Below are 14,166 nucleotides of genomic sequence, written 5' to 3'. Positions count from 1 at the left end.
CAGGCCACAGAATTTCACCCACCACTCCTGCAAAAAACCTCACACCTATATCTGTGCTATTGAAGTCCTCAAATTGTAGTTTAAAGACTTCAAGGAGCAGAGAATCCTCCAGCAAGTGACCCGTGCCCCATGCTACAGAGGAAGGTAAAAAACCTCCAGGGCCTCTTCCAATCTGCCCTGGAGGAAAATTCCTTCCCGACCCCAAATATGGCGATCAGCTAAACCCTGAGCATATGGGCAAGATTCATCAGCCAGACACTACAGAAAATTCTTTCCTGGGTAACTCGGATCCCACCCCATCTAATATCCCATCACAGGCCATTGGGCCTATTTACCATGAATATTTAATTACCAAACCTTTTACATATACATGGCCCAATTTTGCATTTTTTCCCTTGTAGTAACTGCAGGATCCGATCCACAGTTCATTATTTTTGATCATTTTATAAAACACTTTAAAGCATGTGAAATGCCCTGTATAAAATAAATAATAAATATAATCAGAAGCAACTAAGGATATATCAGGTCTATGATGCTAATAGAAATATTACCTCTCCCAGTGGCTACACACATTTGGATCTTCAAGGTTCAAGGATAATGTTGTCCCCATCCAGTGGTGTAACAGTACAACCGGGAAGCACACAAACCAGTTCAAATTAATAACCATTTTTTCAAATAAATGACCTGTAAAAAAAAAAGATTTATATTAGGTCAAGGTAATATTCAAACTATAAACATAGGAAGACAAATTCTTCCTTGGTGAAAGTCCATTGGTTACACCAAGTTAGAATCTGGCCCCAAACCGGATTATATAGGATAGCAGGCATTTAACAGCAAGACACATGGTGACAGCCTCGTAGTAGGAATACAAGGCTCTCCTTAATAGAATTCAAAATCAGAAATTAAATGTGAACAGGTTAGATGGCATTGAGCGAGCAAATGCACTATAGTTTCACCTCTGGAGACCTGTGTAGGGTGACCAGAGTTTATAGGGACAACCCCGATATTTGAGGCTTTGTCTTATATAGGCACCTACTACCCCCCACATCCTGTCCCAATTTTTCACACTTGCTATCTGGTCACCCTAGACCTGTGTTGTCACAAGTGAAATTGTGTTAGATGGGCTCAGTTTACATACTAGTGGTTATCTGTCTATATCACAGAACAGACACACAAATTCAAACAACTGCCATCTTTAGCTCAGAAAAGACTGAAGACTGGAGGAGCAGGGATGTTCCCAATCAGAATGAAGATGCAATTAGTTGAGTATTGTCCAAAAGCGCAGGCAGCACTTGTTCACAGAATGGCTCTAGGGACAAAGTATTTAGAGTGATGAGTCCCACAATTTAATAAGACCCAACTTCACTTTAAAAAAAACACAATAGAGTATAATGTGAAACAACTTTCTTTTGCAGAGCATCTCTCATAAAAACTGTATCCCAGAATTCTTCATCTATCTATTTCTAATGGCTCCCCTTACTATGTCTGAGTGCTACACAATCATTAATGATTAATGAGGATTTTAGCCTCACAATACCCCTTTGAGGTAGTGAAATATCACCCCCATTTTACAGATTGAGAACTAAGGCACAGATTAGAATAAGAGATTAAACAAGGTCACACAGGAAGTCTATATCAGGAATGGAGCCCAGGTCTCCGGAGTCCAAGTCCAATGCCCTATTCACTAGACCATACTTCCTCCTATCGACAGAATTCAATATTCTTATTGTTTATTATTTGTATTACTGTAGAACCTAGCAGACCTAATCATGGACTAGGACCCCACTTTGCAAGGAGCTGTACAAACACAAAACAAAAGACAGTCCTTGCTCTAAGTGGTTTACAAGCTAACTATAAGACAAGAGATAAGAAATGGATACAGAAAGAATGGGGAGTACAAGAAAACAATTAGATTATATTGGTCAGCATGATACACAGTGGTGTGTGCACACCAGCAGAGGAGAGCTAGGCAAATGAGAAAGATCTATGTTTCAGATAAGATTGGCACAGAAATGATGTGAATAAGGGCAAAATCAAGACTGATCTTAGTGATCGTTGAATGCACTGTAAAAAGGGTGCATGTTCTGATCTTGGCTGTGAGAATAGACATATCCCACTGCATACAAGGGTGATGCTTGTGCACAGAGAGTTGAACTGGATCATATGCTGATAGCAAAAGATGAACATAGACTTATTTGGAAAAGGACTGTATCTTTAACACATGGAACATCCTACTAACATGCACATATCATCACAGTTAACATATTTTAATAAATATTATTGTCTACCCAGTCTGGGATGGTGAAACTGACAACAACATCACAGGGAAAAGATGGAAGTCAGATAAACAAACAAGTAACAATAAATAAATGTTACACTTTTTTTTTTTTGGTTTTATATATATATATATATATGAATCACATATTACTCAAACCTGCAAGATGCTGAACAAACCCCTCAATGAGAGTATAGAATGTTCACCATCTCCAGGAATTGCTCAGTACCTTGCAGAATCAAACCCATAATTGCCATGTAAGTGCATAAGTTGACAATGTGGTGTTTTTTTTCAACCAATTTGCTTTAAGTTTTTTCAAGATTTTCTCACAGGTAGTTCCAAATTTTTGGTGTACTTCTAACTTTAACCATCAAATTGCTGTAAAAATCATTGTACTGATGTCTGACATAAAATCCCCTTTTGTAAGTCGTAACGTTCTAGGCTAGTACAATTCCCTCCCACATCAAAAAACTCATCTTAAAAATAAACTGAAATGCTGCCCAATTGATTTGAGTATGTTGTAGCTGAATTTTCAGCTACTGAATTTTAAAATACATACTGAAATGCTTTTAATTTTTAAGACCCAGCCTCTTCTTACTGTTCCCACAAAAGACTAGAATGAAGGCTGGTAAGCAGCAATTTGCCATTTATTCAAAAACAATTACCTTACGATATATAGAGTCACCAATTCAAACAAAAAATCATCCATTTACAAATTGGAATTTGCTTTTTTGTGTAAAAGTAGAAATTAGACTAAACAATGATTTTATAGATGCATTAAGGAAGATCTATTATAGATCTGCTATACTGGGCCAGATCCTCATTTGGTTTAAATTGGCATGGTTCCATTGTAAGCAATAGAGCTATACCATTTTACTTAGCTGAGGATCTGGCCCTGTATCCTCATATGGCTTCCGAAATCTGGGCAAAAAACAATTCTAAGATTGTTAAAGCTAACTTATGATGTAGGAATAAAGTACCTTTCCCACCAAAGAGTTAATTTTTAAGTAATGAAAATATTTTTGGTAAAATAAATGTATCTGAAACAAAAAGTTTCTGAGTTGTTTCACTATGGAATGTTTCACTACAAAACCTACTGACATATTATTTTAAAAGAGGAAAAAATGCATTGGAGCACGGCAGAAGCAACATGAAATAGACAGAGGCATACTTAATGGCATCTCCTTAAGAATACAAAATAAATATACAAGCAGTTTAAGATAATGTTTAAAAAAAAATCTAAGAAACATGCTTTTTTGGAAAAATTGTGAAGTAGGGATCACAGAGATTGCCCAGCTTTGCAAAACCTTCCTTCAAAACCCAGGCCTGACTGAAGACATTTCATGCTCTGGAACTGCTATTTAGTATGGAGTTCAGTTTAAAAACAAATAAAAGCAGCTGCATTTTCAAGTTAATAATACCAACAAAGTGGTGATTTCCTCCATTAAACTAGACACTTTTATTTATATGCAGACGGTATATTGTATTTCTCTTTTTTCTTTTCTTTTTTTTTTTTTTTTAACTTCAATAACTTTGCTTTTGGATACATTTAACAAATTTTAAAATATATTTTAAAAAAATCATTTGCATGAGCCCCCTAGTGTAAAACCTGATTGCATTCAGATCTTTTGCTTAATTATTAAGGAAAATCAAAACAGAAAATCAGTACAACTGATTAGCATTGCTAAAGTGTTTACATTAGCAATAAAAAAAACCCCATAGATGATTCATTTAACTCTTGCTGCCTACACTATGCACTGATGTGTCCTGCTCAGAGATCCATGTTTGCTACTATATAGTGCAACAAAAGTCTCAACAGGTAATATTCTCAGTATTTTTCCAGTGCCCCCAATATGTGGTGTCTACCATATACAGTACAAATGATCTAACAGCTGAAAACATTCATGTTGGAATATGTCCTCTGTCTACATGTTACTGATTAGCAAAAGTATGTGTAAGTAAACAACTCATGTAAGAAAAGAAAGATCTTCTGACCTCATACAGATTTTTGTATAATTTATTACTCTGATGTTGTAAAAAGCTGCTACCAGGCCTAGAGCTATAAGTAGTTCCATTTAAATCCATGGTAAAGTGTTCCAAAGAGGTGAAGAAGAGCCTCCAAAATGCTCCCTTGTTGCCAGCAATATGTTTGCATATTTAAAACTGCAAAACTAACAAACAATCTAGGAAGTAAGATGTGAAGGCTCCACCAAGGCCATGTGTAAGTTTGCAGAGTAAACTTTAAAAGCAATTTATTTGACTGGTAACCAATCAATGCAACTCTTTCAGCATAAATGAAGTACCCTCCCATCCTTCATCAAGGCATGACTGAAACCAAAATAAATTCAACCTAGCAACAGTAATAAGGCATTTCTAACCACATTTTTCCCTCAAAAGAATAGGTAGGATGAACAATGACCACCCAATAATTTACAACAGAAGGTGTTAAAATTTGATTGCCCCACCTCATTTTCTGTTACTAGTACTGCAGGCAAAACCCAGATTTACAAACAAGCACCATTGTTTTCATTTTGCAGGATACCTGATGGAATTCCTTGGCAATCTGGTCCCTGATCCAAAGTTCACTAATGTCAGTGTAAAGATTCCCACTGACTTCAGTGGACTTTGGATAAGGCCCGTGGTCTAGACCCATAACAGGAATATGATGCTGATGCCTGAAACTGCCATAGGTTGTTCCCTCTGTCACTTACGTCACCTAAACAAGGATAACACGGAATATATATCTGGATGTATGTGTTTGCTAAATCAAACAAAAATAATTAATAATTCTTCTATGAAAACTTTCATCTGATAATCCCAAAGAGTTTTATAAACATTAATGGGCAAAGTTTAAGATGGGGGTATAAATAACCTATAAACTTGTAATCACATGAGTAACCAAGCAATTAAAAAAGTCTGTCTAGTAACCGGGTGAGCAGATCCTGTAATTGCACTTTATATAGGGATAGTTAACTGTTACTATACCTGATTTGTGCACACAAATCTGGGTTTTGTAGATGTGCCCACTGCACCCACTTTTGATAATCTGGACCTCATTAAGAAAACCGCATAATACCCCAGTGGTAGGTAATATTACTATACCTGGCAAGCAGTTAACTTTTTTTAAATTAAGTTCAGGATCAGAAGTAGAAAAAAGGAAAGGAAAGCAAACATTCCTCATTTACAGATTGGTAAATGGAGGCCCTACTCATGGTTCTCTGCTCTAACCATTATACTCTGCTGCATAACAAAATGTAAATGTTGGGAGAAGTGGGGGACAAAAGCTAAAATAATGAAAAACATGAAAGAAGCAGAAGCTGCTCAAGGCAGTGGAGAAGTATTTTATGTTCAGCAGAATCAAATGCTGTTGGTGAATTAAGCGGTATTAGAACTGCAAAGCAACAGAGCTATAGTATGATACAATTGCTAACATGACACACTGGACTGAAGAGAAAGGAAAATGCTGATATAGTTTTCCCACTACTGTTGCAAAAGTACTTTTATCTCTGCAACATAAAACATGCAGCAGAAACATATAATTGAATTGGGAAAGGAACTTCCAGAAAAGGCATATCTGCTTTGTTCTAATCAGTCAGATATTTTTTGTTCATTTCTGTCCTTTTGCACACATATTGTATAGGTGTTTTGGAAACTTTCTAATCATCTATTGTGCACTCTGTGAAACTGGTAAACTAGGTGCCAGCTCTTGCCAAAACTGAGCACTGACAAATCCATAGCTGGAAATCAGACCAGCTCTCCTGTTCAAGATAGGTGTTAGACTTGTAAGGATGTTTAGACTCTATAAAATGCTTGTAAGTTGCTGCATGCATTAACCTTACTTGTAATATCTATAGCCCATGCTGCAAGGTAATATGTAAGTTTTGCTTTATAACTGTAAAAATGCCTGCTCTGAACTTGTAAACCCAGGAGAAGGAGTGGTTCCCCGGCCCACCTTCTTGTCAACTTTTGGGAATGGGCCACATCCACCCTGATTGAATTGGCCTCGTTAGCACTGACCCCCTTTGGTAAGGCAACTCCCATCTTTTCATGTGCTATACATTTATACCTGCCTACTGTACTTATCACCCCAGGCATCTGATGAAGTGAGTTATAGCCCATGAAAGCTCATGCCCAAATAAATTTGTTAGTCTTTAAGGTGCCACAAGGACTCCTCGTTGTTTTTATCAAAACTAAGTGCGTCATTGTGAAGCATCACAATACGAAGCCTGGGCTAATTGCCTTCTCACACCTGTAAAGCAGCTTATGTGCAAGGAAGCCTGTCCCATCAACTTGAATTCTGGAAGAAGAAAATAAAGATAGCTGACATGAAAATTCTTCATGTCTTTGCTGTTTGGACTCTCACTGGGCTGAAGCTAGGAAACAGAAGCAGAGATCACTAAGGTCAACCTGGTTTAGCCTTCAAAAGATATTCAGTGCTGAGAGATTACTACAACTCTGTCACCTTTCGGAACCATAGACTGTAACTCATTGGTGTGTATATGTTGTGTGCTTTAACCTGTAAATAACTCCCTAATTCCTTTTTCCTAATCTTTTTCCTTAGTTAGTTTACCATAGGACTGCGTACAAGAGCTGTCTTGGTGTGAGTTCTAAGGTACAAATTCATCTGGGGTAAGTGCCTGGTCTCTAGAGACTGGAAGCAACTTAAATATTTTGTGATCTTTGGTGTAAGTGACCATTTATCACTAAATCCAGCTTGCCTGGGTTGCCAGATAGACTGCAGTTCCCAAGGGGACTGTCTGTGACTCTACGGTAAGACTCATATAGTGATTCAGGAGTTCACATTTGTTACTGGGTTGGTGAAATCTAATTATAGAACGTACCACCGGTTTGGGGGTGTCAGACCTGAAATTGGCACTCACAGTTGTGAGCCACTCCAGACAATGTGACACATTGCATTCCCTTGTATTACATTTGTACACAGCCATCCTGCTCATATGATAGCAGATGATGTTATTTTAAAAAGAAATAAGCCCTTGTTCAACATACTTTCATTTTCACATTGTGTTTATAAATTGTGCAATCAAATTGAGTATGGTGTTGGTGATTTAGGAGGTGGCCCTCTTCTCTCTCAATCCCTATTGTTAGGACTAAGCCAATGCCTCAGAATACCATTAGGTGATAGAAGACCATGCTCCTGGAAATGTCCCCAGATGAGAGATAGAACTTGAGTATCATCTAAAGAGCTCATGGTACTTTTTGCCAGAATAGCAAGGTTAACACCAAATTCTGTTGGTAGCTGTAATCTATGTACTTAAATACCCACTTTAATTCCACTAGGATAAGGTATCCTTTTCTTCCTTTCCTAACTCATTGTGTAGTGTTTAGAGTAATGTTAAATCATTTCACTCTAGAGGTGTTAATTCTTCTGCTATATACCCCACTTGTTTGTAAAGCTCTTTGGGATAAGGCACAAAATAAATGTAAGGCAGCATCATGACACAGGGCATCTTTTTTAAAAAAAGAGTCTTTCCTTGCCAGGGACACAAACCTTAATTAAAACAACAATAAAACCAAAACAACTTATCAAAACTTGAATTTGACCTCATCTTGTCAGCAATGATTAGTCTCATGCTAACTTGTGACTATGAAAAACCCAATTGTTTTTATTGATTACATTACAAAATTAATGGATGAAGAGAATGTAATGCAGTACATGTTTTATATGTGGAGTTTAAAAGCGAGTTTAATGCAGTGACTCAGAAAATCTTGCTTGTAAAACAAATATGAATTTACTTGCATATGATCATGGTCACATGGACTGTAAACTGGCTGAAGGACTGTAAACGAAGGCAAATATAAATAAATGGCAGCTTGTTATTAAGAGAGGTTTCTAGGGAGGCACCACTAGGATCAATGTTAGGGTCAGTTTTATTTAACATCTTTATTAATGATCTGGAGGGGAAAGGTAAATGGCATATTAATTAAATTCACAGATGTTACTAAATTGAAAGATATTGCAAGCATCTGTGAGGACAGAGAAATAATAGAGAAGTCAAAAATTCAGGCAAAAAATTACAAAATGAGAGTCGTATTAGAAAAATGCACACATATATATCTGGGGGGGATAATCCAGAACAGAGATGTTCAATAGGATGAGAATACTTGAAAGGCAATAATGCTGAAAGAGACCTAGGGTGATATTGGATTGCAAATTAGATAGGAACTTGCAATGTGTTACAGCAGCCAAAAAGCTAATGAGATTTTGGGCTGCATGGGCAAACTATCATATCACAAAACAGTAAAAGGATAGTCCCTCTGTATATGGCTCTAGGGACAGCGTACTTGCTATACTGAGCACAATTTGGGCAGCTTCCATTTCAGAAAGATGGCAAACTGGAGGAAGTTCAAGAAGCATAAAAATTATCCAAGGCCTCGAATGATGGATTCATGAGTGAAGATTATGAGAACTAAATAGCATAATTAGTTAAACGATGAGGGGAGAAAGAGTGTGATATGCATCTACCAGTATTTAGAGAGTGTAAACGCAAAGGATCAGCATGTGACTGGGCCTTGGGCAGTTGCATAAGGAGGGAAGAGAGAGTTGCAAGAATCTTCCCCTCTATTGCCCCAATGCAGCAGTCAGACACGATCACAGTCACTGAGAACCCTCAAGCACAGAGACTGCGCCCTCCTAGGTTTCCCAGAAGCATGTAATCCCAAAAGGAGTAAATCCATTTTCCTGTCTCCCCTTCTTGCCAAACATGGAGAGGCGTGCAGACTGCAGCTTCCCCATGAAAGCATGGGCACAATCTCTTCCAGAATTGCTCCATGGAGGTATGGCCTTACATTGCACCAACTTCGATTAGTACCTCCAAGGTATATTTTGAGCCCAAAAAGAGAAAGGAAATGTTTAAAGTGGTCTTAGGTCGTATAAGAAGGGATATCAGCCTGAAACAGAACACAGGAAAATTTGGGCTGATTCAGGAAATTAATAAAATAGCTGTGGTGTATGTCTTAAAAATAGACCAGACAAATAGATGAAGATTATACTGTAATAGACCTCCATTACTGGGCAGATACAATTTGTTTTTTTTAAGTGCCATGCTTAATTTTGGTGATGAAAAAAGTAAATAATGAACTAATATCTCTTTTCCAGCTTTAATATCTTAGATCATTTTTATTTTCCTGTGACAGGTATGGCATCTGAATGATCTGGGTAAATAAATAATTTCACAGTCCACATTTTGTGCTGTTTCTTGTAGAAACGTAGTTTATTTATATAGAAATTTTCAAACAAAAGAATCCAAAGCACCCTGCAAAAAATATGCAAAGGAGTCACTTCACCCCCTGCTTAGCTGCAGATACTTCCGGGGTGGAATGTGGTTAGCCAGTATGCACCAGCAACACTACAGAACAATTTTTTAAGAGAGGAAGTAAAAAATAACTTCTTTTCGGGGGTGGAATTTAGATGGCCAGAATGAAATGTAATTACTCAGGCTGGAATTCGGACGCTAACATGCCTAACCTCTCAAAAACTGCCTTGTGTGTCATCCAGCGCTGCAGCATGACCTAGGTGGCTTGAGTAGCACAGTGACGCCTAGCACCATGCCACAGTATTACTGTTGATTACTGACTCAAAGAAAAATGCTATTTAATCACCAAAACATTCTCCTGAAGTGCCTTGAAAGTCACGTATCCATATTTTGTTCAGAACTAATTCTGCTTCCTGTAGAAAATCAGATGAAAGCACAGCCCAAGATCTCATGTTTTTATTTCAAGTAGGACTCTATAGTCTTCCAAGTTCACTTTGTGCCAAGTAATACCCCTCTGTAGGGGGAGTCTTCACAGGCATAAAGCTGGCAGAGCTGCCTCCTTCACCAGCTCCCCCTAGCACCAATGTGCTAGTATAAAGAGAAGGAGGAAGGAGCAGGTTGGGTTTATATCAGGGGCAGAAGGAATGTGGTGGAACCATAGGTTGTAGTGGTTTCCATCATATACAGGGTTTACAGTTTGGTTCAATGGCTCTCAGCACCCCCACTATACAAATTGTTCCAGCATCCCTGGGTGGTACCAAACTCCACTGCGTCCTTTGCATCAGTAGCAGAAATTAGAGTGGGCCTCTACCTTCCACCAGGTGGCCAAAGATCAGAGAACCGGAATCTGTTCCCAGTCATGCCCAACATCCACCACATCTGAGCACAGCTCAGACATAATGGAGAAAAGAGGCCTTAGTTTTTCAGGCAGGTTGCAAATGTAGGGCTTGATCCTGCAAACCCTTAGTCACATGAGGAGTTGAAGTCAGTGGAAATATTTGTGTAAGGACTGCTCACATAGGAAAGTTTGCAGGATGGGGCTCTTACACACATTTTTCAAACAACTGACACAAATCCCCTTTCGTCCAAGTGTGTTGTTCAGTTTGTTTCTATCCTTATGAAAGGCACCAAATAAAGACTGCTAAACTTTCTAGAATCCAAACTAAATTATCTGAAAATCACAATTTTCAGAAGATTAAATACCAACTAGAATAGAAATCCTGAAAGCTCTTCTTTAATATCAAGAACATTACATGAGTCAAACAAAACTATATACTTATTAAATGTTGTATATCTATTGTATGTTTCTGATTTATGTATTACTGGTATGTCATTCATTACTTCAAAAACAGGAAAATCCTTCAAAACTCTTAACTTTCCATCTTACCAAACTAAATGTTAAAAGAAGAGCATAGTCAGGAAGAAAGAAGCAATGTGTGATATGATGTAGGGTGGACAAGAGAAGAGAAAATTGTTTTCAAGTAAAACTAATGTTGATATCTCTGTGTAAACACAGAGATCAGAATAATTTTCAGAGAGAACTAGGGCCCATATTACTGCAACATCCACACAGGCAGATCTCCACAGACTTCAGTGATACTCCACAATAGTACAGGGGTTTTCCTACACAGATGCAGTTGCAGGACTGGAAATGTCATTGTTTCCTAAGAAAATGGAGCATCAGATTGCTTTGTCTGACACAAAGATGGAGATCCAGGATCAATAAAAAAGAAAATTAAACCATTACACTGACAGGGAACTTCTCTGAGGTACATTTGCTATGTTAGCAAAATAAGAAATACTCTTTATTGTAAGAGTTCAATATTCAGAATGCTATTTTTTCCTCTCTCTTTTCTACACATTACAATAAGGATATTTGTCAAACAATCAAAGTACAGTTTATACATATAACATTAAAATGACAGTGGAAACAAGCCAGCATTTTGAAGAAAACTGATTACTTGCAGGGATGGGGGAGAGGGAAAGTTGCCTTTCCTTTTCCCTGAAAAATCTCAATAGGAAGAGCATACACACACACTATAGAGATTGAAATTTTTCAGGGAAAAAGAAATGCAACTTTTCCTCTTCCCCATTCCCTGAAAGTAATCAATTTTCTTCAAAATGGTGGCTTGTCTCCACTGACATTTTAATGTTATATGTTCTGTGACTGGGAATGATTGAAGAGTGGAGGTATTGCTCTGGAATGACCAGATCTATGCTTTTAAAGAAATGCATGCTTTTAGTTTGTTATTCATGTATGTGAGGAATTGTGATTTAGTGGTTACAGCGTGGAATAACAAGATAAGGGAAAATTCAGTCTGGTCTAGCACCACGTGTCTCATCTTTAGCATACTCTCTGTCAGAATAATTGTTGAGGATAAATCTAAGCTCAGATGCTTTGAGATTACCATCACAAAAAAGAAATATGAGATAAGAGTATTGAATTTCTGAATAGAACTATGAACACCTTGCGGTTGCTGACAAAGTTGCCCAACAAAATCCTGTGGTTGACCATGTACACTCATTCCTTAACTCCAGCTGTGCCGAAATCCTTATTCGTACCTTCATTTCTTCTGATCTTGACTATTCTGACTCCCTTTTCTATGGCCTGCTCAGGTCCTAACTTTCCAGATTTCAGCATATGCCACTGGCAGCCTTCTCACCATATATAAAAGAGTACAACCACTTTGCTCGGACAACTCCTCTAGCTCCCTCTTCATTTTAGGATCCAATTCAAACTTGTCCTCCTTACTTTTAAAATACCTCTGCTATCTTGCTCCAACATTCTTTAAGACACTTTCTCTCTCTCCCCCCTTTCTTCTAGGTTCATCCACACATCTATCACTAGCTTCCTCTCTTTCCTTTACATATCTCATTATTGCTGAGGCAAGATCCTTCTTCTCTGCAGCTCTCACCAGCTGTAAGAGCCTTTCTTCTATACTCTCCATTCCTCCTTCAGTGACATATTTTCAAAATCTCATCTGTGGACACCTCATTTGCTTATGCCCCTTAATTTCACTCTACCTATTATATGTTTAAAAATTTTACTGTAGTACTGTTTCACTGCATTAACTTGTTAAATCATCCAAGAAGACACTACACAAAAGAGAGTGTATTATTTTGACTCTGCATTCTTTACATATATTGAGAATATGGCTGCCACAAGCATATCACTGTACTTTGTTACAGAATTTAACATTCAAATGCTGTGACTTAAAACGAAAAAATATGTTAATTAACTATGAACGCCATCTCATTCTAAGAATCTATGAAATTTTTGAGCAGTTCAATGCATTCGTTATAAGCCTTTCTTTATACCTCTAGGAATCTAGTTCAAAGCAATCTATGATTCATTACAGAAGATCCCCCTCATGTCAGCAGTATACCACAGTACACTGATATAGAAGTCTGGGTAACCCAGAAATGTGTTTGCCCACATTGCCAAGAGAAAAGGTATGAATAAATTAATGAGCATGACGTGCAATCAGGCACTCATTCACAAAGATTAAAATGGGCACCATTCCTTCTTTTTCCCCCCAAGGGAAACAATCTTTTTTGCCTCAGAATTAGAGTGACTAATATGCAAAACTGAAAGATCCTTTTTTGCTCCTTAAAATTACTTAAGAAAACATTAAATATTAAAGGGCCAAATCCTGTTCCCATTGAAATCAGTGGGAATTTTGCCAAGAGATTTCAATGGGACCAAGATTAAGAGGCAGGATGTTACACACTAGGCTGACTCACCAGCACTTGCGGTTCTTTTCACTGCTTCTCTTTGCAAAAGCAGTGTGCTTGCTGCTAACTGTGCTGAATGAAGAGTGCTATAGTGAACAGCATTTGCACTTCCTAGATCAGAGCTAGTTATACCCATTTTCCCTGTATACCCATCCCCTTTCACTACAATGTTTGTCTACACACTCTTGCCATCAGGCACCACATTCATGAACCTCTGTTTATGTGATGGTTGCTCTTGCATGCATCTTTGTCCCTCCTGGTTTACATGTGGAGTCACAGGCAAGATTCAATTTTATTCTCTGTGCTCTTCTTTGGAAAAAAGACACAGCTATAGCATGAGTCTTCAGTACTGAAAACTATATATCCCTATATGATCCTTGCCTGAAATCAGCCTAGACCTTCACATATTTACTTACTAACTTGTTTGATTTGCAAGGTCACATTCAAGCCTCATTAACATAGGGTGGCAACGTAAATTGGTCTAATTTTCCTAGTTGTGAGCCTTTAACACCTGCAGGCCAATAATAACATTAACAACTGGTTTGCTGTAAAATCAGCTGAACATTAGAAAATCCAGAGCCTCACAGAGCTTTTTTTTAATCCTCCTTAAAGTAAAATATTGCTTTTTGTAGAATAAAGAGAAATGTTACTGAATAAACTTAAACTCTGGAAAATATAATATTGTTAATATTAGGGATTGGGAGTAGTAAAAGATTTCCATTCCACCAATGGCAAAGTAAACAACGTTACATATTATGCATAAAAATGCTTTGATAGTTAAGAGTGATTTAATATCAAAGTTTCCAGTTGTGATTTACATCACTTTCAGTTTTTCTCTTGCTACAAAAAAATTTTTTTTAAAGATGTCCCAAATCATTAAAT

The 14,166-nt window shown here is 37.6% G+C and overlaps 1 protein-coding gene across 1 annotated transcript in view; it reads right to left on the bottom strand.

Moving 5' to 3' along the window:
• MEGF10 (multiple EGF like domains 10) overlaps window positions 1-14,166 on the bottom strand; it is a 140,433-nt gene that overhangs the window by 99,492 nt on the left and 26,775 nt on the right. Inside the window, exon 2 of the mRNA XM_074953064.1 lies at window positions 552-684. Within this exon, the coding sequence (XP_074809165.1) occupies window positions 552-667 (116 nt within the window). The 5' untranslated portion in view covers window positions 668-684. The remainder of the gene's footprint in view (window positions 1-551; window positions 685-14,166) is intronic.

Source organism: Natator depressus, chromosome 5 (assembly GCF_965152275.1).
Source record: "Natator depressus isolate rNatDep1 chromosome 5, rNatDep2.hap1, whole genome shotgun sequence".
Classification (NCBI taxonomy): Eukaryota; Metazoa; Chordata; order Testudines; family Cheloniidae; genus Natator; species Natator depressus.
The sequence above is the reverse complement of the archived record's forward strand: the minus strand, read 5'-3'. Positions and strand labels throughout refer to the sequence as shown.